Raw genomic sequence first — 21971 nt, 5'->3', positions numbered from 1 at the left:
ATGCTATTATCGTAGCCAAAAGGTTTTTTGAGCTTAAAACCCCCTTTAGCGTTTTTTGAAACTAAAAAAATACCTCTTGAATAAAAAAAAAAGCCAAGCCATAAGAGTGGGTGAGTTTAAATCCCCTCCTCCAGAGGGCTTTTTTTTTAAAGTTTAAAACCCCTCCTGATGGTTTTGAGTTTAAATACCCCATAAAAAGAGTTTTGAGGGTGAAAAACTTTCTCTTCAATTTTATTCTAAAGCAAACTATAGTCACCGAATTCTATGAACGTTGATTTTTTTAGTTTAAAACCCCTCAAAAAATTATTTTGACGATAAAACTTCCCTTTTCGATATAAAATCTAAGGCACACTAAATTCACCTAATTCCAAGAGCGTAGCCAATAAAGGTTTACAAATTTCTACCAGTGTCTGGGCTCCATTAATAAAGTGGGAAAAGAAGGAAAATGTTATTGTTTCTGTAGCTGGAGAGACTATTGAAATAGTGCAAACCTTTAAATACCTTGGTACTATCCTAGACAATATACTAAATTTTACTGCTAATACTGATTATATCAGCAAAAAAAGGCAGCAAAGATTACGATTACTAAGAAAACTGTCATCGTTTAATGTTAGCGAAAAGGCCTTGGCTCACATCTGCAATATTTTAAGTTTTAATATCACTGCCTGGTATGGCAATCTGAGCATTAAAAATAAAAAAAAACTTTATAGAATTCTAAATGCTGCTGGTAAAATCATTGGCAAAAAACAAAACCCATTTGGGCAGTTGTTTGAGACAAACATCTATAAAAAAGCTAACAAGATCCTCGAAATAAAGAATCACCCTTTGAATCAGGATTTTGTGATTTTACCATCACAAAAGAGATACAAGACACCGATAGCAAAGACAAACAGACACAAACACTCTTTTGTTCCCCTAGCAATCAAATCATTAAATAAGAACAATCTGATATAAACTTTGTCACATGTAAATTATGAGTGAGTCTGGTGTGAATGTACACTTTGGTTTCTTATAGTTATAATGTTTTTTTTTGTTTGGTGTAATGCACAAATTGTAAGACAAATTTCCATATGGACAATAAAGATTATTACTATTATTATTAAAAGAACTCGGTATAGTAATGTTTATTAAGCCTCGTTATGTGACTCGCGTTTAAAAAAGGAATGATATGTTGATTTTGATCTAATCTAGATTTTTTAAAACTAGATTTAGATTTTTATTACAGTATATCTAGATCTGGATTTGTATTCTAATTAAAATTATTTTAGAGTCTAGATCTAGAATTTCTAGATCTAGTTTAGACTAATATAAGACTAGATTAAGATGTAGAATTTCAATTTCTAGACTTAAAGTGTAGAATTTGATTTCCAAATGTTTTGATCAATATTGCAATGTTATAATATACTAAAACTAATCTACTATTTTTAAATTTAATGTTGCATTCGGTCTATTGATTGATTATCTATGATTTTTTTTTACATAAATCTTATCTAAATTACAGCTACATTATACCAGGTCCATATTTTAGATCTAGATCTAAATCTACATCCTCATTCTAGTTCCATTGAAATAAAAATGCCGATATCTCTGTTGATAGGCCTAACTGTGCTGAGACATCAAAGTAGCCTACAAGCACAATAAATTTGTTCTTTTTTTCTGTTTTTTAATTACAAATCAATGCTGAAAGATTATCTAAAATCGCTCGTCTGACATTGGCCTATTGTACATATCCGATAGATGTCATGCCGTAATGTGTAATATATCTCTTTATCAATAATAGGCTTTTAGTTTATTATTAAGTTAATAGCAATGCCTGGTCGTGCTGTAAGCGTGCTGAACTAATTATCTCTACGGTCCCGGGTTGTTTGTTTGTTTTACATGTTTCGAATGTTCCTTCAGAGTTGGAGATAGTTTACTTCCGAGTCCAAACCTTCCGTAGGACGACGGGGGATGGGAGCATGCAGGGTTTGAACCAGGGACCATCGATAAATCCGAATGACAGTCCAGCACTCAAACTTAACGACCAGGCAGGGTTCATGCCCTGCTTGTTGCCATCCTCCATCGTTCAGCGAGAAGTGAATTATTTTAAACTTAGAAGGAACACCCGAAACATGTAAAACAAAAACAAAAAAACATTTTTTACAACGGCAAATGAATCTTTGAAACATTATTACTTTTGATCATGAAATTAAATCACCTCTTGAATATTCCTTGCGAATAGGCAGATCCGACAGGGATCGACTCCGACGGGGGCCGCCTCTGAGTTTGTGTGATAACACAAACTCTCTTTGTAATATTGTTTTTCTCAGTGTGTCTGTCGACTGCGAAGTTTCGGTAGAAGCAACTCAATATCTGGTATCAAGTTTTTTCTGCCAGCAGTCTCTCCTTCCTCAAGATTACACCACTGTCGTGTTCCTCAGGATGGTCAAGTTGGTTTTTAATTATGCCATTAATGTAACTGCTGATGTGCTGTTGAGTGGCCACTATCTTTTGTTGGAAAGACTGCAACACCATGGAAACTCGGTACGTGACGTTTAAGCGGCGCCGTTTTGGCGCGAGACGGTTAGCCTTGGGGACGCTTTGGCACGAGATATAATTTGACAGAATAATTTAATAAGCATGTAGCGTTTATAACGTATTTATAGCGTATTTATTTCACTCTTCCATAATATTGTATGTATAGTATGAATTCTAACACCATCCAGCGAATTGTTTTTGTTTTTATAAATATAAAGGTTTTGCTTATTTCATGAATGTAGGCCTATAATAAGTCAGATTCCTGAATGGTAATGACATGCTATCCCCTTCACTTTATTTATATGTGAGTTCTGCCAATCGCACTGGATGACATTTTTCGATTTCTTTCCAAAAGACAATCTTTTTATTTGACATTAATGTAATACTTTCATATAACAAAAACCATGTTAACATCTAAAGCTTTATTACGCTGAATGACGACAATACCTCCACACATAGTAAAGATCAAGACTCGGAATGTGGTCAGTACAAACTCTAACGTGAATCCACCAATGTAAACAAACACTAGGGGCGACAATAGATAGAAACAAATTCACGACACTAAGATACTTTGAAAAGATATATTTTGAGAAATTGGGTAGGGGTGATTTAGGTGACATCTCGCATTGACGAATGAACAAATGAAGACAAGACCAGCACCGAGCACTGGTCGTTGGTGTCATGCGTCTAGCTATCATCTCCTTGGGACTGGTCATTACCTGTGACACCCATCCCGCCCCCTCTCCTCTGAGCATATTTCACTGCTTGTATATACTCCTTCCTCCACCCCTTCCCTCTCTCACGCGTAAGACGATAATCTGTTTCTAGCACTCCACTTGACATCCCTAGGTGCGAATTTATAATCCTTAATCTTAAATTCCGAGAGCGGCCCAAAGTCTATTCCTCTCTTTCAATCTCTTCGCCCCTACGTCTTTATAAGCTCGCGTAGTTTGGACCATTCACTAATCATTTTTTTCCAGCACGCTAACAGACTAGAAAAACTTTCGCCATTTCATTCTATTACTGAAAACCTGGTGGCTTTCTAGATATACAATGGGAAAAGTCCGAGTCGAAGCGAGGAAAAGACAAAATTTCGTATGCAGGGTATCTCTATGTTTTTGATAGGTTTAGTGCAGACCACTCTAAGTATGAAGTATGGAAGGCAGCCTGGTGTTGTGTAATATTAGAGATTTAACAATAATTACATAACAAACTTAAATACCAAAAATAGCGGACAAAAATATTTCTTCCTCTGTACGTGAAAAATGTCTTAACACAAACCCTCATGCAAAACATAAATATGCAGAATTCTTTTTAAAGAAATATTACAATGAACGTGCATAATGTATTTCGCGCCAAAATGTCCCTTGCGCCAAAACAGCGTCGCCAAAACGGCGGCGACGAAACGGCGGCGCCAAAACGTCCTGCTTCGATGGAAACTGGTTCAAGAACAGATGAACAATTGACGACAATAAAAAAACAAGTCAGAAACACAAGAGGAGAGACATTTACTACACATGTGCCGTTTATATGGTTTCACTTGGAGTCGTGATTTTAAGATTTGCCAAACAGTCAAAGATCTCTAAGTTGAGACTTAAAGCTCGAATGAATTCGTATTTTTCAGTTCATTGTGTCTCACACAAAAGAGGTAAATTTAGCACCAACGCTCTCGCTAGGGACAGTTACGGAAAAAGAATGCTAGCCATCACGGGGCAGCCATGGCCGAGTAGTTTATCCATGTCTAGACTGTACACTGAAGTTAGACACATGCAGCGCGTCTCTCAGAACAACAAACCAATGAAGTCGAATACAATCGCAATCAACAAACCGAACACTCAAACACTTCTGCTCAGTGCCTGAGATATCTGCACTAAAATACTCAGCTAATGCAGTTAATTTATAATGCTGCTGCTCGTATTATTGGGTTTCTTGCTGCTCCGTTGATCCAAATCAACGTTTTGACTCGAACGATGGCATGTGAAGAACTTTCTTGTATCTCTTCTATTGCAAACTAGTAGATAATAATAATAATAATAATAATTTTATTTATAAAGCGCTGTTAACAAACAAAATATAGGCTCAAGGCGCTGTAATAACATTACAAACACAAACACGACAATTTGAATAAAAAACTAATCTAAAAAAGTTTTAAACAAGTAGGTCTTAATATTCTTCTTAAAAGTGGTATAGCATGTTGTCTGTCTTGAGATCAATGGGGAGTGAGTTCCAAACTTTTGGTCCGTGCACTGAAAAATCTCGCAGACCGTAGCTTTTGAGGGAGAAACGTGGCACCACTAAAAGCGTTGAGTCCATTGAGCGTAAGGCTCTCTGGGGGACATATGGAGTAATCAGTTCTCTAAGGTACAAGGGCATCTCATTGTTATATATACACTGATGACAAAGTGTGGCGACCTTGTAATCGATTATCGCTTTCACGGGAAGCCAATGGAGCATGCGCAAGAGCGTAGTAGCAGAATCTTGTCTTGTTTTTCTAAGTACTATTCGTGCGGCGTTGTTCTGTATACGTTGCAGTTTGGCTATTTTGTCATCAGGTATACCTGTTAGCACGGCGTTACAGTAGTCAAGGCTGGAGAGTATGAATGCCACAGCTAGCGTTTTTGTTAACTCCGTTGTTAAATATGGTCGGATGTGGCCTAATCTATGCAGCTGCAGATAAAGACCCTTGCAGAGCTGACTTATGTGTGGGTCGAAAGATAGTGTTGAGTCGAAGAAAACTCCAAGATTCCGCACTACATGGACATAAGAAAGCTAGATGTGTTTAACATGCTATTTTATCGAGCGCTTACACCGACCGAAACTTTGAAAGACTCTTTACTTTTGTTCAAAGAAAATATATAACATTTATCACATCGAAAGATAATTGGCAAAATTTATTCTAGACCTTAACTAAATATTATAAAAATTAATTGTGGCATTTTACGTCTCGAAACGATTTTTTTCCCTTTGCAACTTCTTGTGTGTCTAAAGAGGTCAATCCTTTGTACTTTCACCCTTCTTTCTACTACTATTGTGTATGACATCTGCAATCCAGGGCTTTCCTTTAATGCTCGTTCTTCATGTGTATCTATCCAGTGCCACTTTTTCCCACCTGTTAGTGTCGATTTTGAAGAGTTTTATCAAAAGTTTTATGTCGCGTTTGCATACATCAGTATACCTTAGCAGTGGACGACCAGCGAATCTCCTGCCTTCTGTTAAATCACCATACAGAATGTCTTGTGAAAGTCGACTTTGTGGCATTCATAATAACTATAGCTATGTGCAAATATAAACAAATCGTCACGACTAACATGCTATAGAATATGTGACACCCTTTATAGTGCAAAGAATTGCAAGCCTGTAATAAATCATATATGGTCGGACATAAACTACAGATTTGCCTGTTCTAGTTACAATGATAGCATATCTTTACAACTGTGCATCAGTGAAAGCACTACTTGTTAAGTTACTACACTTTATACTATTCCAATGATAGGCCTTTACATTTAGACTTAGAAGACGATGCGCAAAGTTTTCCTGAACATTATTTTATTAAATAACGTTGCACCCCCCCCCCCACCTGGATTCTGACTAAGTCTACAACTACTTATTTAAAAAAACGATCTGGAAGATGTATTTTATTATAAAATTTTAAAAAAAGGCTAAAATTGGCTACTCAGAATTCAGAGGCGCGCTAGTACTTGGTTGGCCATCCATTCCATACGCCTAGGCTAATCTACTACTACATTAACCAGTGGAAGCACTACTTGTTCAGTTGCTACTTAGAAGTTAATTGATTTGATGGTGCGAAAAAATGGCTAGAATTTGGCATCTCAAAATCCAGAAGGGTGCAAGTGCACCCCCTTGCGGGCGCCCATGCATAGCTACATTAAACTACACACTGGCCCAAAATGCCGACTTTGACCTCATTCCATTATACGAGGACTGTATTTGTTCACTATTATTAGCGACCCCCGAAAGGGGAAAAGAAGCTATTAGTTTTGTGTGAAATGTCTGTCCGTCTGTCCGTCCGTCCTGTTTAGATCTCGTAAACTAAACAAGATAATGAAAATCCGACAACACAATGTTTTAGACCATTCAAAGTTCTGATTCAACGGCTACTTTTTTTTCTTTTCTGAAAGAGAAAAATCTAATTTTTTAAATCACTTATGCAAGCAATTTTTTTTCATAAAAATACACAACTTTTACAACTATTAACTATTAAACACTCAAACACTTGAGGCTCTTTATTAGGAGAGACCATCGTTTTCCATATTATTAACACATTTATGCAAACGGTTGTAGATTTTTTGTCAAAAATTTTTGTTTTTATATTTGTATTATTAAGTTATGTAAGTTCTGTTATACTAAGAACTATATTTACACAAGAGTAAATGTTTACTATTTTTTTAAAGAGAAAAAAATATATTTAGTATGCATTATAAATTAGACATAATTTAAAACGAATATAATTTTGTAAACTGCATTTTTTTTATCAGATGATCTGAGTAACCTATTCGGACTGTTCAAAACAATTAGATCATAGATCAATTATAAGACATCAGTTAGGTCTGGGGAGGCGCGGTGACTGAGCGGTAAAGCGCTTGGCTTTCGAACCGGGGGTCCCGGATTCGAATCCTGGCGAAGACTGGGATTTTCAACTTCGGAATCTTTGGGCGCCCCTGAGTCCACCCAGCTGTAATGGGTACCTGACATTAGTTGGGGAAAAGTAAAGGCGGTAGGTCGTTGTGCTGGCTACATGACACCCTCGTTAACCGTAGGCCACAAAAACAGATGAACTTTACATCATCTGCCCTATAGACCAAAAGGTCTGAAAGGGGAACTTGTTAGGCCAGGTTCACATCTAACTTTACATTCACTTTCACCTATCCTTTGATCTGCTGGACCGTTGGGGCACTACACCAAATCTGTCAACCTTCTTTCTCCAGTCTTATCTGTCATTTGTCTTTGATATAATTTCATTCGGATGTTCTTTTTGAAAATATTGAAGCCTGCCAGGATGGACCACCCGGAAGTCGATTTTGAGTTTGCGTTTCCACACAAACTGTCTTTGTAACCTTCTTGATACTATTCCTGATCCTATTAGTCTAGTAATTCTAAGATTAAACTCGTAAAGTAAGAGATACGATAGGGTTTTCTTATGTTATTTAATCATCTGTATTTATCAATCCATCTTCTACTTCTAGATCTAGATGTTTTAAACTTAGACTAGATCTAGACTAGATTCTAGTCTATATACATCTATATCTAGTCATTCTAGGTTTAGATTATAGATCTAGAATTTCAAGTACTATACCTAGATCTTTTCTAGATCTAGATATATCTAGTTGATCTAGACTACAATTCTAGATCTAGTCTACATCTAAGTTCTAGATCTAGAATTTTTAGTACTAGGCCTTCATTTAGATCTAGAATTCTAGATCTAGTCTACATTATAGTTCTAGATTTTCTAGGACTATATGTAGATCTTAGCTATTAGATATTAGTCTAATTCAGTTTAGGTAGATTAAGTTTCAAACAATGAAGTGCCTATAAATTATTAAAAATCTAAAATTTAGAAACTCTAGATTAACATCTGTACTCAGCTATACTGACTATAATGGTAGGCTACACCGACTAAAGGGGTTCAAAACTCAATTGGGAAGTGGAAAGTAGAACAGTAGATTTTTTTTTCCCTTTTGTAAAAGCAACACGGAAAGGAACTATTTTCTAAATATCTATATATATATATATAAAATTCTCTTCATGACTCAACCATTGCTGACACCACCATGAAGTCATGAAAAGATCACTCTTTTATATCTGTGTCTAAATAAAGAGGTGGGGGGAAACAAGTATTATTCACCGGCACTAAATAGCAGGACTTAACCATTGTGGGGCCCTATGCGAAACGGATTTCGCGGGATCCGGTTTGGGCAAGGATACAGATAATAAATGAATATTAAGAGTTTATATTATGAAATTAATTCGCCTTTGCATTTTTTTTATATTCCTTACTATCCCGAATTGCTTTACGAGCCTTGCGTGTAGCGAAGTCATAGAGTATATCATAAAAATTATGTTTCCTACATAGATCACGCTCAGTAGCAAGAATTACCAAATGTATCAATCTATCTATAATTCTTTATTAGTTTGAGGCGCGAGAAGCTTCTTTCACCAGATTCCACAATTACGGGTATTGTATAATACTTTTCTATCGCGCGTAGGATTAGCGTTTTCCATATTGAATGACATCCCAAAATGACAATTGTGTCTATATTTCATGAGCTTTTTATTAGTTTTCAAAATATGTTAATAATTTTCGGAGATTTCCAGAACTTTTTCGTATATTTTGCAATTTTAGAGTTCCAGGAGCTCCTGGTAAATCAAGAGGCCGCGGAAAATCTGTCATAAGTTATAAAATGGTTTAATTTAATAATTTACACCTAGGATTAGCGTGGGGCCTATGAAAGTGTGGAGCCCACTGCGGTCGCATAGGTTGCAGTGCCTTAAGGCAGGCCCTGCAAAATAGTGTATTGTAAAGTAGTTTGTGCAGTGGCGTGCTTTCAGTGACTCTGAGTCCACCCAGCTGTAATGGGTACCTGAGATTAGTTGGGGAAAAGTAAAGGCGGTAGGTCGTTGTGCTGGCTACATGACACCCTCGTTAACCGTAGGCCACAAAAACAGATGAACTTTACATTATCTGCCCTCATCTGTTGATATATGATGCTATGTTGTGTGAGTTAGTTCCCTTATGGGATTAGGAAGTGTGTGTTGCTGTTCGTTATCTAATATGGTGAATAAACTAAGCCTGTGTGTGTTTTGTATCAACATGGTGGCAGCGGAAACACGTAAATTTAGTTAGAACTGTATTAATTATCATTTACGAAATCAGACTAGATCTAGTTTTATTATAATGTTACAGGAAATTTTGTTAAATCCACCAAAAGAGTTGAATGTGGTAGATGGTAATATTGACGAAAACTACGGTATATGGCGAAGATGGAGATTTATCTACTAGCGTCAGGCGCCGACAAAAAACGCAAATTCAACAAAAGGCCATTATACGTCATTGTGCTGGACCACAGGTTCAAGAAGAATGTCATCATTTTGTTTATAAAGAAAATGAAGATAGCAATGATCCATATATTTTGTTACAAAAGCTACATGAATGCTGTCATCTAAGGAAGAACGAAGTACTTGAAGCTTATAGGTTCTGGAACATGAATCGTGTCTCTTCTTATGATTTGTTTATTACCAATTTGAGGACACGGGCTGAGAAGTGCAATTTTAAATACAAAGACAGAATGATTAGAGATAAAGTAGCTTTTTCTGCTAATCAACGTTTACAAGAGAAGCTACTAATATGTTCAGATTTGACTCTAGAAAAAGCTATAGAAATCTGCCAAGTCTAGGAACAAACGTCCAATAGTCTCAAGGAAATGAAGGAAATGAGTCTAGTTAAATTGATTATGCTCTGAAGCTTGAAGAAGCAGATAGCTACAAAGCTCCACAAAAAAAGTTTATCAAGGACTGCAGATTTTATGGAGGCAGACATGAACGTAACAGACTTGTCCATCTACAGAACTTTAGATTCAGACTCCACAAGAACTGTATCACCGGCGTCCCTCTACCCGCTACAGCGCCACCTCCAGCTGCAGAACCTCAAGCCAGGACACAGCCAGCTGCGACCCAAGCAGGACAACCAGCTAAGTTCAGAAGACAAAGTGACATACACTCTTATTAATGGCAAGAGTGATGATTAAATATAGTATTGATTAGAGATAGATGCAAACCTTCCCCCTTTTTATTCTTCTATGTAAATATTTATGTAAATAAATATTCTTCATTTTAATTTTGTATCTTTCTTTCATTGCTTGTCTCGTTGCGTGCCTGCTCCCGATTTATATGCTGACGGGTTGGTGTGTGATAATTTCAAAAATAATCATCCCCTAGACATTAAACGCGCCAAGCACACGTCACTTTCGCCAATGTGTCACACCATCTTGGGGCAAAATTTGTTTCAATTGTCAAAAGATTAACCATTTTGCAGTGAAATACAAGTCACAGAAGATTAACCCTAAGAAGAAATTGTCAACGTTTAATCAAGACACTTTTATCAGCTCTATAACTAGAAGTTGGAGATCGAGGTTCAAACGTTTCAGAAACAAACTAAGGACAGTAAACTTCCAGAATGTAGATGCTGCGGCAAGTATCACGCCAATAGAAATGCTGTTTGTCCAGCCTGGGGTAAAGAATGCTATACGTGCCATAGACTGAATCAGTGTACGGGACGGTATCATAAACAAAGTGAACATGTTGCTGTGAAGAATATGAAAAACTTGCGACAGAACTCTGGTGGAGGTAAAAATGATTCGAAAACAGATCTCAGGAAGGTACCGCATCGGACACTGAATGGAAAAGAGACATTACAGAAACTCAGGAGTCTGAGGGATGCTATGGTATAAAGGAGAGTCATCGTTGAAACACTCTGACCTACTATCTAACCATTCAGATGGATGGCTCTGCTGATTGTGTTGACACAGATACTTTGACTTTTTTTTCTGTTATACTTGTTTGTTTCTTCAAATCATGACTTATATATGTAATATTATTGTTTGAAAGAGGGCAAGATATGTCGTTCTATTTTATAGAGTATGTGAGCAGGTAATATTTTGTAGAGAAAGAATGATGTAGATATATGATGTTTTGTTGTGTGAGAGTAAGTTCCCTTAGTGGATTAGGAAGTGTGTGTGTTGCTGTTCGTTATCCAATATGGTTGAATAAATCCAGTGCATGTTTTGTAAATCGGCCTTGGCGTTGATCTGTTACTACTTGTATTTTATAGTATATCAACAATTCTTTTCAGTGGCGATCATAAACAGTTCAAAACAGTCTCCATTTTGTCCATGTTCTGTACTCACAGAGATAAAATTTTTGTAGACAGTTAAGCATAAGGATTAAATGACAGAGACTTCGTCTTGATAAAAGTAGACATTAAAACTATTTTTTTTACTACGTCACATGCTTTTAAGTACTTTTCACAAAAGCATTCTCAAAAAACAATGACGTAATATAAACATATTAGCAGAGTTACATTGACATTTAAAGTTTAATGATGCATTTTTAATTTTAAAAAGAATTTGCAAAATGCAAGTCACCTATGAAGAAAGTCTCAATGTGCGTAGAAAAAAAATTTGTAAAAAGAAAAGATAATCATGTAGCAACATTGACCACAAATTAAAGTAAAGTTACTGTTACACAATTTCTTCACAAGAAAGTAACGGTCGGGTTGATAAAGGGATCGATCGCCACATATGGGTTCTGGGTCTGGGCTTGATTGAAAAGCTTAAAATTGAAATCGACTTTACAGGAAGTGTCTAGACGTGAGCTTACATTTGTGTTGACTAAATATTTACAGAGTAAATATTTGTTGAGTAAATATTTGTTGATGTATTTTTATGTGTATGATACTTACCTAACAAAAGAAAAAATGGTGCTATTGAAGCAAGGTCTATCCAGTTGATTAAAGTCTTCAAAAATTTAACTTTTCCTGGAGTAACAAAAAAGCGTAGAACTAGCTCAGTGGAAAAAAACAGAACACAGCACGTTTCAATAATGAACAAGGGAGATGATAAATGAATCACTTGTTGGTAAGTTGTATTAGCCCAGCTATCTATTGAAGATATATTTCTACACTCAAGATCTTTTAGCTGCGGCAATGTTTCTACACAAAATGTCACAACAGATGTTAAGATCATAAAGACTGAAATCATGGCATACACCTTCGAGGTTCTCGAATGATTGGGATATTCCATGACAAGAAATATACTTTTAGCCCATTTTGTTTTGGGAAGTAGCTGCTTAGCATTATCATTTGTCATTATAAAACCTTCATTACATTTAAAGCCATCAATGGCTTTGTCACCAAGTTCATAGAAATACAACTCGCTTAGAAAAATATCTATTGGAACTTCTAAAGGCTTTTTAAGCCTTCCACCACTTTGGTAGTAATATAAAATTGCTTGAAATGAGGGTCGATGTCTGTCTAGAAAATATTCATTCCTCTTTTCATCCCAAAACTGTTTACGTTTCTCTGGGTTGCCAAGTAAAGTTTCAGGAAACCTGTTCAGTGTTCGAACTTGAGTTTCAAATGGAAGTCCACTGACGTTAATAACAACACGTTCACAACCCAGAGACCGGCAATTATGTTCTTCTGGAAGGTCCTCTAACAATGATTTACCGTAGGAAGAGGCTCTTTCATTCTCATTTTCGTCAACACGGAGAAAATTTTTAATGGCAATGAGTGGTCTACTTGTGGACGGCTCTTCTTCTTCAGACAGGTTTTGTAAATCAAAGCTACTTTCTAGGGTTTTGGGCAAACTGAAGCGTCTTCTTTGTTCCTGGTAAGGTATTAATTCAGACGCATCCTTTTGGCTTTTTAACATCTTTACTTGCCATTTGACATCTCCATAAGTATGTCTTCTACTGAGATTTGGCGTTTGATTGTTGTCATGTCTTGGAGTTCCGAGACTTAGTTGAGAGACGAAATTCATTCGAGTGTTTTATGAATCTAAAACTCAAAGAAGATAAAAATAAGATGATTAAGATAAATTGCTTATGTGTGATGTAAATGTATGACTAAACATGACATGGCACTGAGGTACCAAGGTTTTGAGAGAAGGTGAAGTAAATAAGATGAAACATAGATAAGCTCCGAGAACCTCCGATCCGGCCCCATCGTCTACCAGAAACCTGTCTAACATCTACCTCTAGACCATTTAGGTCGCCCCCAAATAAAAAACATTTCAAGTCAATTATCTGATCTCCGTATCGCTATCATTGTCAACGTAGTAAAAGCACCTAATTACGGTGAAATGCTTGTTGGCCTCCTTCAGTCCTAGAATGACTTTGCTTCATCTCAAACACTTTTTCATATGACTGTGGAGCCCTATTTTGAAGAGACACTACCGTCCACATATATCGCAGGTTAAGGTGGCTTTCGCTTTGGTGGTAGAGGCCATATTCCGTATGGCACGCTTTTCTTCCAGAGCTGATGCCCATGTTTTTTCATTATCCATAACTTTCTCGGTCACCGTCTCTCTACAACTAGTGCGGTCTAGGGCTGTCTTTTCAGTGGTCAGTATCAATGTTCACTCTTTTGAGATCCCGTTTTACTACATCTAAGTAAACGGGGGTGGGCGAGACCAGTTTTTCTTGAGCCAGAAACGAGTTGCCCGTAAAGAATGACTTTTGAGATGCGATTGTCCTCCATCCGGTGAACATGTCCGAGCCATTGCAGATGGCGTTTTCTGAGACCCGTTCGCGCAAAGATCTCAACATTGTACACTCTCTCTTGCCATGTGATTTTCAAAATCCATCGGAGGCAGCGCAGGTAGGTAGTAGGTAGTCAACGACTCACTGTCGTATAGTAACGTACTCAGAAGGCATACCTTATAGACCTCCATTTTGGTTCGCTGCAGTGAGTTTTTCGTTTTCCTGCTTGTTATCGTCAATGAGAATGGAGGCTGGTGCTGTAGCAGGTGGTCCCATAACATTAGTTTTCTTTGCAGGCCTGAGAGAAGTGACTGAAGCTCCTCTTGTGAGTGTGCCACTACCGTTGCATCGACCACAAATAGCACATCTCTTACGAGGGTTGTTCTAATTTTAGTTTTGACCCTCAGTCTGGCAATATTTAGAAGTTTGCCTTAAATCTGGAATGGATCGGTGATTTAGTCAAACGCGTGGTGGATTAGCAGTGAAAAGAGTATTCCAAAGAGTCTTGGTGCCAGGACACATCCTTGTTTAACTCAGGTGAAATGATCTTGTGTTATATAAACACAAGCATTACACATTGGCTACGCATGTTGATTTGTTCCAAGGATTTATATTATTTATTATTGCCGAAATATTCCCATTTTTCTTTTTTTTTTTTCATTTCAATAAAAGGGCCAAATTTTAACAATACATTTTAACCCGTGGATTAGTGTATCTGTTACATGAAAATTCCTTCTCTCTCTCTCTCTGTAACTTCCATGTTGTTTTTTTTTACCAGCGCCTCGTAATTTCTCCGACATGAACTTTTGACTTGACTTGAAAAGATCCACTTTGAAGCCACACCCGACTCATATGCGTGATTTTTAATATCATTACAAAGCTTATATCAACTTTCTCTTTTGTCTGTCAGGTAAAAGTTTGTATACGCTATTACTCCCACATCCAGTCTTGGATCAAGTGTAAATTTTTCACAAATATTGTTTCTTGCATCTGACAAACAAGAACGAATAAAAGAAAAACAATTTGTTTATTAACTATTGGGTAATTAATTATTTTGTTTTGTATCGAAGGAAATAAATTGTACTTGACAGCACGGAAAAACCTTTCTCCTAGATACCCCTCCCCCCACTGGTCCACAACTGAGATTGGACCAAAGCGCTCTGAGCATGCTATAAGCATGAAAGTAGCGCTATATAAAAGCTATAATTTATTTAATTTAGATAAAATTTAAGTAAAAAAAAGCCTAGATAATCTATTAATAGATTGAATGCAATATTAAATTTAAAAATAGTAGATCAGTTTTAGTATTTTATAACATTGCAATATTGATCTAGACATTTGGAAATAAGCATCTACTTTTTGAGTCTAGAAATTGAAATTATTTCTTGATCTAGTCTAAATCATGGCTGCCTGGTTTGCGGTTTGCGCGCTGGACTGTCGTTTGGTTTTATCGATGGTGACCTAGGTTAAAACCCTGCCCGCTCTCATCCCCCGTCGTCCTGCGGGAGGTTTGGACTAGGACGTAAAAATCTTCCACTCTGAAGAAACATCAGAATAATGTAAAACAACAAACATTCTAAACTAGACCTATAAATTCTAGATCTAGAATCAACAATGATTTTATTTAGATTATAAATCTAAATCTACTTTAAAAAATCTAGCTCTAGTGTAAACAAAAATCTAGATCTAGTGTAAAAAATCTTGCTCTAGTGTAAAAAAAATCTAGATGTAGTGTAAAAAATCCTGATTAGATCTAAATCTACCCATTATGTCTTTTTTAAATACGAGTCAGATTACGAGATTTAATAAACATTACTATACAGAGTTGTTTAGCATTTCATTTCAAGAATTTATTCCACTAGTCGACCGGCGACGTAGCATACGCCGCTATTTTGCAGGGCCGGATATAGGCTACTACAACCTATGCGACCGCAGTGGGTCCCGCACTTTTATAGGACCCGCACTGTCATCGGACCCGCGCTAATTCAAGGTGTATAAATTATTAAATTAAACCATTTCATAAATTAAAACATATTTCCCTCGCTCTCCTGTCGATTTACCAGGAGCTCCTAGAAATCTCTCGAAATTGCAAAAGATAAAGTCCTTAAAATATACGGAATGTATAGACAAAAATTGTCATTTCGGGGTGTCATTCAATATAAAAAACGCCAATCCTACGCGTGATAAATAAAAACGGAATCAGCCGTAATTGTGTAATCTGGTGAAAGAAGCTTCTTGCGCCTCAAACTAATGAAGAATTACTTGAGGTCAACAATTCTGAAAGATAGATTGAAACATTTGGTAATTCTTACTATTGAGCGTGATCTATATAGGAAACAGAATTATTATGATATACTCTATGACTTTGCTACACCCAAGGCTCGTAAAGTAATTCTGTACATAGTTAGGAATGAATAAAATACATAGACGGGTTTTTTTTTCTCATACAGACTCTTAAATTTCACCAAACTTGACCCCGCGAAATCCGTTTCGCATAGGGCCCCAAAATTGTTAAGTCCGGCCCTGCTATTTAGTGACCTGTAAATTAAATAGTAGATTACTTGTTCTCTTTCCATGACTTGTTGGTCAAAATGGTTAAGTCCGATGCTGCTATTTAGTGTTTGTATAATGTTTTACATGTTTCGGATGTTCCATCAGAGTTGAAGATAGTTTACTTCCTAGTCCAAACCTCCCGCAGGACGAAGGGAAATGGGGCAGTCCAGCGTGCAAACCGCACGACCAGGCAGCCATCATTAGCGAATGGTGAAAAAATACTTTTTCCCCGCTCTTTTTTTCCCTGAGCCGCGCTTTCTGTCGCATACAGAGCAGAATTCCCCTCCCTTTTTTACATGAGGTAGAAATAAAAAAGAGTGATCTTTCTTGGTTACAACGGTCCGGCACTGCTATTTTGTGAATACTTGTTCTCCCCCCTCTAGTTTTTTTGTGAGGGTGACTATCCGCAGAAATAAGAGAGTGATCTTACCTTTACTTTTTACTCGTGCAAACTGTTGAGGGAAGAAAAGAATTATATATATATATATATATATATATATATATATATATATATATATATATATATATATATATATATATATATATATATATATATATATATATATATATATATATATATATTAGTCGACCGGCGGCGTAGCAAATATATACACAAAAATTGTAATTTTGGGGTGTCATTCAATAGGGAAAACGTCTATACTACGGGCGATAAATAAAAACGGCATTATGCATTAGACGTATTTGTGTAATCTGGTGAAAGAAGCTTCTCGCCCGTGAAACTGATGAAGAATTACTTTAGTTTAACAATTCTCATAGATAGATTAAAACATTCATTGATTGTTGCTATTGAGCGTTATCTATGTAGGAAATAAAATTTTCATGATACACTGTAAGACTTCACTACACACAAGGCTCGTAAAGTGCATTGAAAACGATATCCGCAGAAATAAAAGAGTGATCTTTCCTTTACTTCTTCTTCTCGTCCAAACTCTGGAGCTAAGAAGAGAATTATAAATATAGATTCATAGGACCCTCTCTAATTCAAGGTGTATACATTATTAAATAAACCATTGTATAACTTAAAAGAGATTTGCAGCGCCCTCCTGTCGATTTATCAAGAGCTCCTGGAAATCTCCCGAAATAGCAAAATATACAAAAAAGTCCTTAAAATATACGGAAATATATATACAAAAATTGTCATTTTGGGGTGTCATTCAATATGGAAAACGCCAATCTTACGCGCGGCATTATGCATCAGCCGTAATTGTGTCACCTGGTGAAAGAAGCTTTTCGCGCCTCAAACTAATGAAGAATTACTTGAGGTCAACAATTCTCGAAGATAGATTGAAATATTTGGTAATTCTTGCTATTGAGCGTGATCTATGTAGGAAACAGAATTATTATGATATACTCTATGACTTTGCTACACGCAAGGTTCGTAAAGTAATTCTGTACGTAGTTAAGAATGGATAAAATGCATAGACGAATTTATTTTCTAATACAAACTCTTAAATTTCACTTATTATCCTCTTCCCTACCCAAACTTGGCCCCGCGAAATCCGTTTCGCATTGGGCCCAACAATGGTTAAGTACGGCCCTGCTATTTACATATATATACAATGAATATACATTGTAGATTACTTAATATCTTTCCTTGACTTCTTGTTCACAATGGTTAAGTCCGGCGCTGTTGTTTTGTGTTTGTAAAATGTTTGTTTGTAAAATGTTTTACAATGTTTCGAATGTTCCTTCAGAGTTAAAGATAGTTTACTTTCTAGTCCAAACCTTCCACAGAACAAAGGGGGATGAGAGCGGGCAGGGTTGGATAAATTTTTAAACGACCGTCTAGCGCGCAGGCAGCCATCCATAGTGTGAACATTATTCTTGTGTTTTCTCGTGGACTTTCCGCAGAAATAAGAGAGTGATCTTTCATTTACTTCTCGTCTGACCTGATAAGGGAAGAAGAGAATTATATATAAAGATATATAGATATGACGTCAAAGGAAAAAATCCACTACGTCACACGGCCTAGTGAGACTAAAAATTTCTTTATCAATACGAGCAGGCTCTTGAGGGTTCATAGACAGTGGTGCACCGAGTGAGTTCTTTTAGCATTTCATTTAAAGAATTAACTCCATATGACGTCAAAGAAAAAAAATCCACTACGTCACACTGCCTAGTGAGACTAAAAATGTCTTTATCAATACGAGCAGGCTCTCGAGGGTTCTTAGACATTGGTGCACCGAGTTATTTTAGCATTTCATTTAAAGAATTAACTACATCAAAGAAAAAAAAACATTTCGTCACAATTGTCGTGCGCGCGTGAAGTTTTCTTTTTGTGTTTAATATTTGTGTTTTTGTGTGTAGGAAGTAGTTTGCATTAGTGCGTATTTTTGTCTAGAATATTGTGTATGTGTGTGTTTACGTCATCCTTAGTTCCCGCAGGAGAGAGAGCTTTTGTGTTAGCTGATTGTTTCCCCGTTTTAACGGTACGTAAGTACGTAGGTTTATTAATTAAGCTGATCTTTCGGTACGGGTGTTGCTAGTGAAAAGTTCTTTGTTGTAGCGGCATCGCTAGATCTAGGGTTCTTTTGTTTAAGGGTGTTAGGCTTGGGGCTGTGGGAAAGAGTGTCGCCTTTCCGCCTTCGGAGCCGTATCGTTAACTATCGTTGTTGGAGGTGTATGAAGTTGATGTTCTGTAGGGCGCCGGGATGGAGTGTGTATGTGTAGAATGTGTGTTGAACACTTATTAATATACTGTTCACCATTATGAAATTGATACTTAGGAAAATACCTTGTTAAGTTATAATTATGTATTATTAAATATTGTTCGTTTTTAACAATTGTTGGCTAATCGATGATGTTTTGATTTATCGTGTCTTCGATGACATTTATTTGTTGTTGAAGTTACTTCGCTGTTATATGCAAGCATTCTTTGTTTTGGTTTACACTGATCAGGAGGGGGAGCCAGGTCAAGTACATCATACCCTAAATGAGCCCGAAAAAACCCACCTGACAACAATGGCCTAGTTAGACTAAAAATGTCATCAATACGAGCAGGTTGTCGAGGGTTCATAGACATTGGTGCACCGATTGAGTTCTTTTAGCATTTCATTTCAAGAATTAACTCCATATGACGTTAATTTTTTAAAAAATCCACTACGTCACACTGCCTAGTGAGACTAAAATGTCTTTATTAATACGAACAATAGCTATCGAGGGTTCATAGACATTGGTGCACCGAGTTATTTTAGCATTTCATTTAAAGAATTAACTACATATTACGTCAAAGGAAAAAAAATCGTCACAATGGGCTAGTTAGACTAATATGTATGTATTTATATATATGTATATATATATAAGGATTAAAGACGCATTTTTGTAAGTTTTGTCTATCAGTCTGTCTGTCCGTCATGTTAATATCGAAAAAAAGACTAATAGCTATTGAAAATCCGATTAAAATTTACTTTACTTTACAATAATTTTAAGTATCTATAATAGATTGTTCCGGATGTTTGTATATAGTGAGAGAAAAAGAGAATTCTAGATAAATCTAAAACCGTTAATTACATTTTTGGGATAGTCTCGTATGAAAATTAGATGCCTCGTGGAGAGATTTTCAAACCATACTTTGGTGTTAGGAAGTTGAATAGAGATTTTCATTTAACATTTATATGCTATTTACTTAAAAAAAAACGGAACACCATATTATTGATCATGTGTTTTTGTAACGTTTAAGCTTGGAATTTAAATCAGTCATGTGATTAACATTTTAATAGATCTAGAATAACATTAATAAATCTGTACAGTTGGACATATTTTTACCAATTGTTTTTGTTTAGCCCAATATCATGCTTTTAGCTTTCTAAATGCGGTTTGATTCTAGCACTTGTCTGGACCAGTTGGGAAAAAGGGAGGGGGAGAAAGGGGTCAAAGGGTTAATGTTATCGTGTTCGAATTTAAAAAAAAAACGTGTTCACTCAGGGCTTAGACCTATTCAAGGGGATTAATTCAACATCTGTCAAATACGATTTCTTTCCCTTTATTTCAAAATAACAAACAAAGTTATTTATTTCCAATAATTAATTAACTAATTGTTTAATTTTTATATTGATTCTTGTGTTGTCAGGTAAAAGAAATAATTGTGCAAAATTTTAGCTTGATCTGAAATTGGGTGTGGGAGAAATAACGTGTAAACATTTTTTTTATCAGACAGACAGATATAAGCTTTGTAATTACATCTACATGCTAGACCTAGATGTAGAAGTAGATCTACATCACAAGAATACGGCAGTGGAGTTTTTTAGCGGCCCCCGAAAGGGGAAAAGACGCTATTAGTTTTGTGCGAAATGTCTGTCCGTCTGTCCGTCTGTCCGTCCGTCCCGTTTAGATCTCGTAAACTAGAAGAGATATTGAAAATCCGACTTCACAATATTTTAGACCATTCAAAGTTCTGATGCAACGGCTACTGTTTTTTTTTCCTGAAAGCGAAAATTTTAATTTTTAAAATTAATTATGCAAGCAGTTTTTTATAAGAAAAAGCTAATTAGTAAGCATTATATATTAGACCTAATTTAAGACGAATAGTAGTCTTATAAACATCACTTTCGTGAACATTTTTCTATATAGCGGAATTTTTTTTTTTTTTTTTTTTTTTTTTTTGAGGATTCGAATATGAGATTGATCCTTTTCAAAACAATTAACTTATTAAGTTCGAACCGAGGGTCCTGGGTTCGAATCCTGGTGAAGACTGGGATTTTCAACTTCTGAGTCTACCCAGCTCTAATGGGTACCTGACATTAGTTGGGGAAAAGCAAAGGCGGTTGGTCTTTGTGCTGGCTACATGACACCCTCGTTAACCGTAGGCCACAAAAACAGATGAACTTTACATCATCTGCCCTATAGACCACAAACTAGTTAGGCCAGGCTCACATCTAACTTTACATTCACTTTCATGTATCCTTTGATCTGCGGGACGGTTGGGGCACTACACAAGATCTGTTAACCTTCTTTCTCCATTCTTAACTCTCATTCGTCTTTGATATAATTTCATTCGGATTTTCTTTCTGAAAATATTGAAGCCTACCTGGGTGGACCACTGGTCGTGCGGTTTGCGCGCTGGACTGTCGTTTGGATTTATCGACGATCGAAGATTCAAACTCTGCCTGCTCCCATCCCCCGTCGTCCTGCGGGAGGTTTGGACTAGGAAGTAAACTATCTTCAACTCTGAAGGATTATCCGAATTATGTAAAACATTTTACTTCGGGGGCCGATTTTGAGTTTGTGTTTCCACACAAACTGTCTTTTGTAACCTTGTTTTTGTTAAAGTAGCACGGAAAGGAAATATTTTCACAAGATGCAAAGTAGTTTGTGAAGTGGCGTGCCTTGCGTGTACACAGAAAACTTTTTTCTTAAAGGCAGCACGGAAAGAATATATTTTTCAAAAATGTAATATAGTAGTTGGCAGTGGAGAACCTTCCGTGTACAGAGGGAGATATGTTGACCCCACCCCCAAAAAAAAAGTCAATTTTTTTTTCATCGGCCCTCGTATGATCTAAGGTTCTATAAGCTTTGTCTTTCTTACGCCATCTGTCACTATCAGATTTTAAAAAGTATGAAAAGATATTAATGACTGATTTCTCCTTTTAATAAACAAATAAAATGCA

The 21971-nt window shown here is 36.4% G+C and overlaps 1 protein-coding gene across 14 annotated transcripts in view; it reads right to left on the bottom strand.

Moving 5' to 3' along the window:
• The window catches only part of LOC106073679 (potassium voltage-gated channel subfamily A member 1-like), a 64102-nt gene that overhangs the window by 39963 nt on the left and 2168 nt on the right, over positions 1-21971 (bottom strand). For 6 of the 14 annotated variants that reach the window (XM_056026613.1, XM_056026620.1, XM_056026618.1 and 3 more), the window contains exon 2: positions 11993-13087. In XM_056026613.1, coding sequence (XP_055882588.1) covers positions 11993-13070 — 1078 coding nt within the window. In that variant the 5' untranslated portion in view covers positions 13071-13087. Of the gene's footprint in view, positions 1-11992; positions 13094-16774; positions 16797-21971 lie in introns of all 14 variants that reach the window. The other 8 variants (XM_056026616.1, XM_056026612.1, XM_056026614.1 and 5 more) reach the window with 3 other exon arrangements.

This window comes from Biomphalaria glabrata, chromosome 4, assembly GCF_947242115.1.
Source record: "Biomphalaria glabrata chromosome 4, xgBioGlab47.1, whole genome shotgun sequence".
NCBI lineage: Eukaryota > Metazoa > Mollusca > Gastropoda > Planorbidae > Biomphalaria > Biomphalaria glabrata.
Note: the sequence above shows the minus strand (reverse complement) of the source record. Positions and strands in the feature narration are given on the sequence as shown.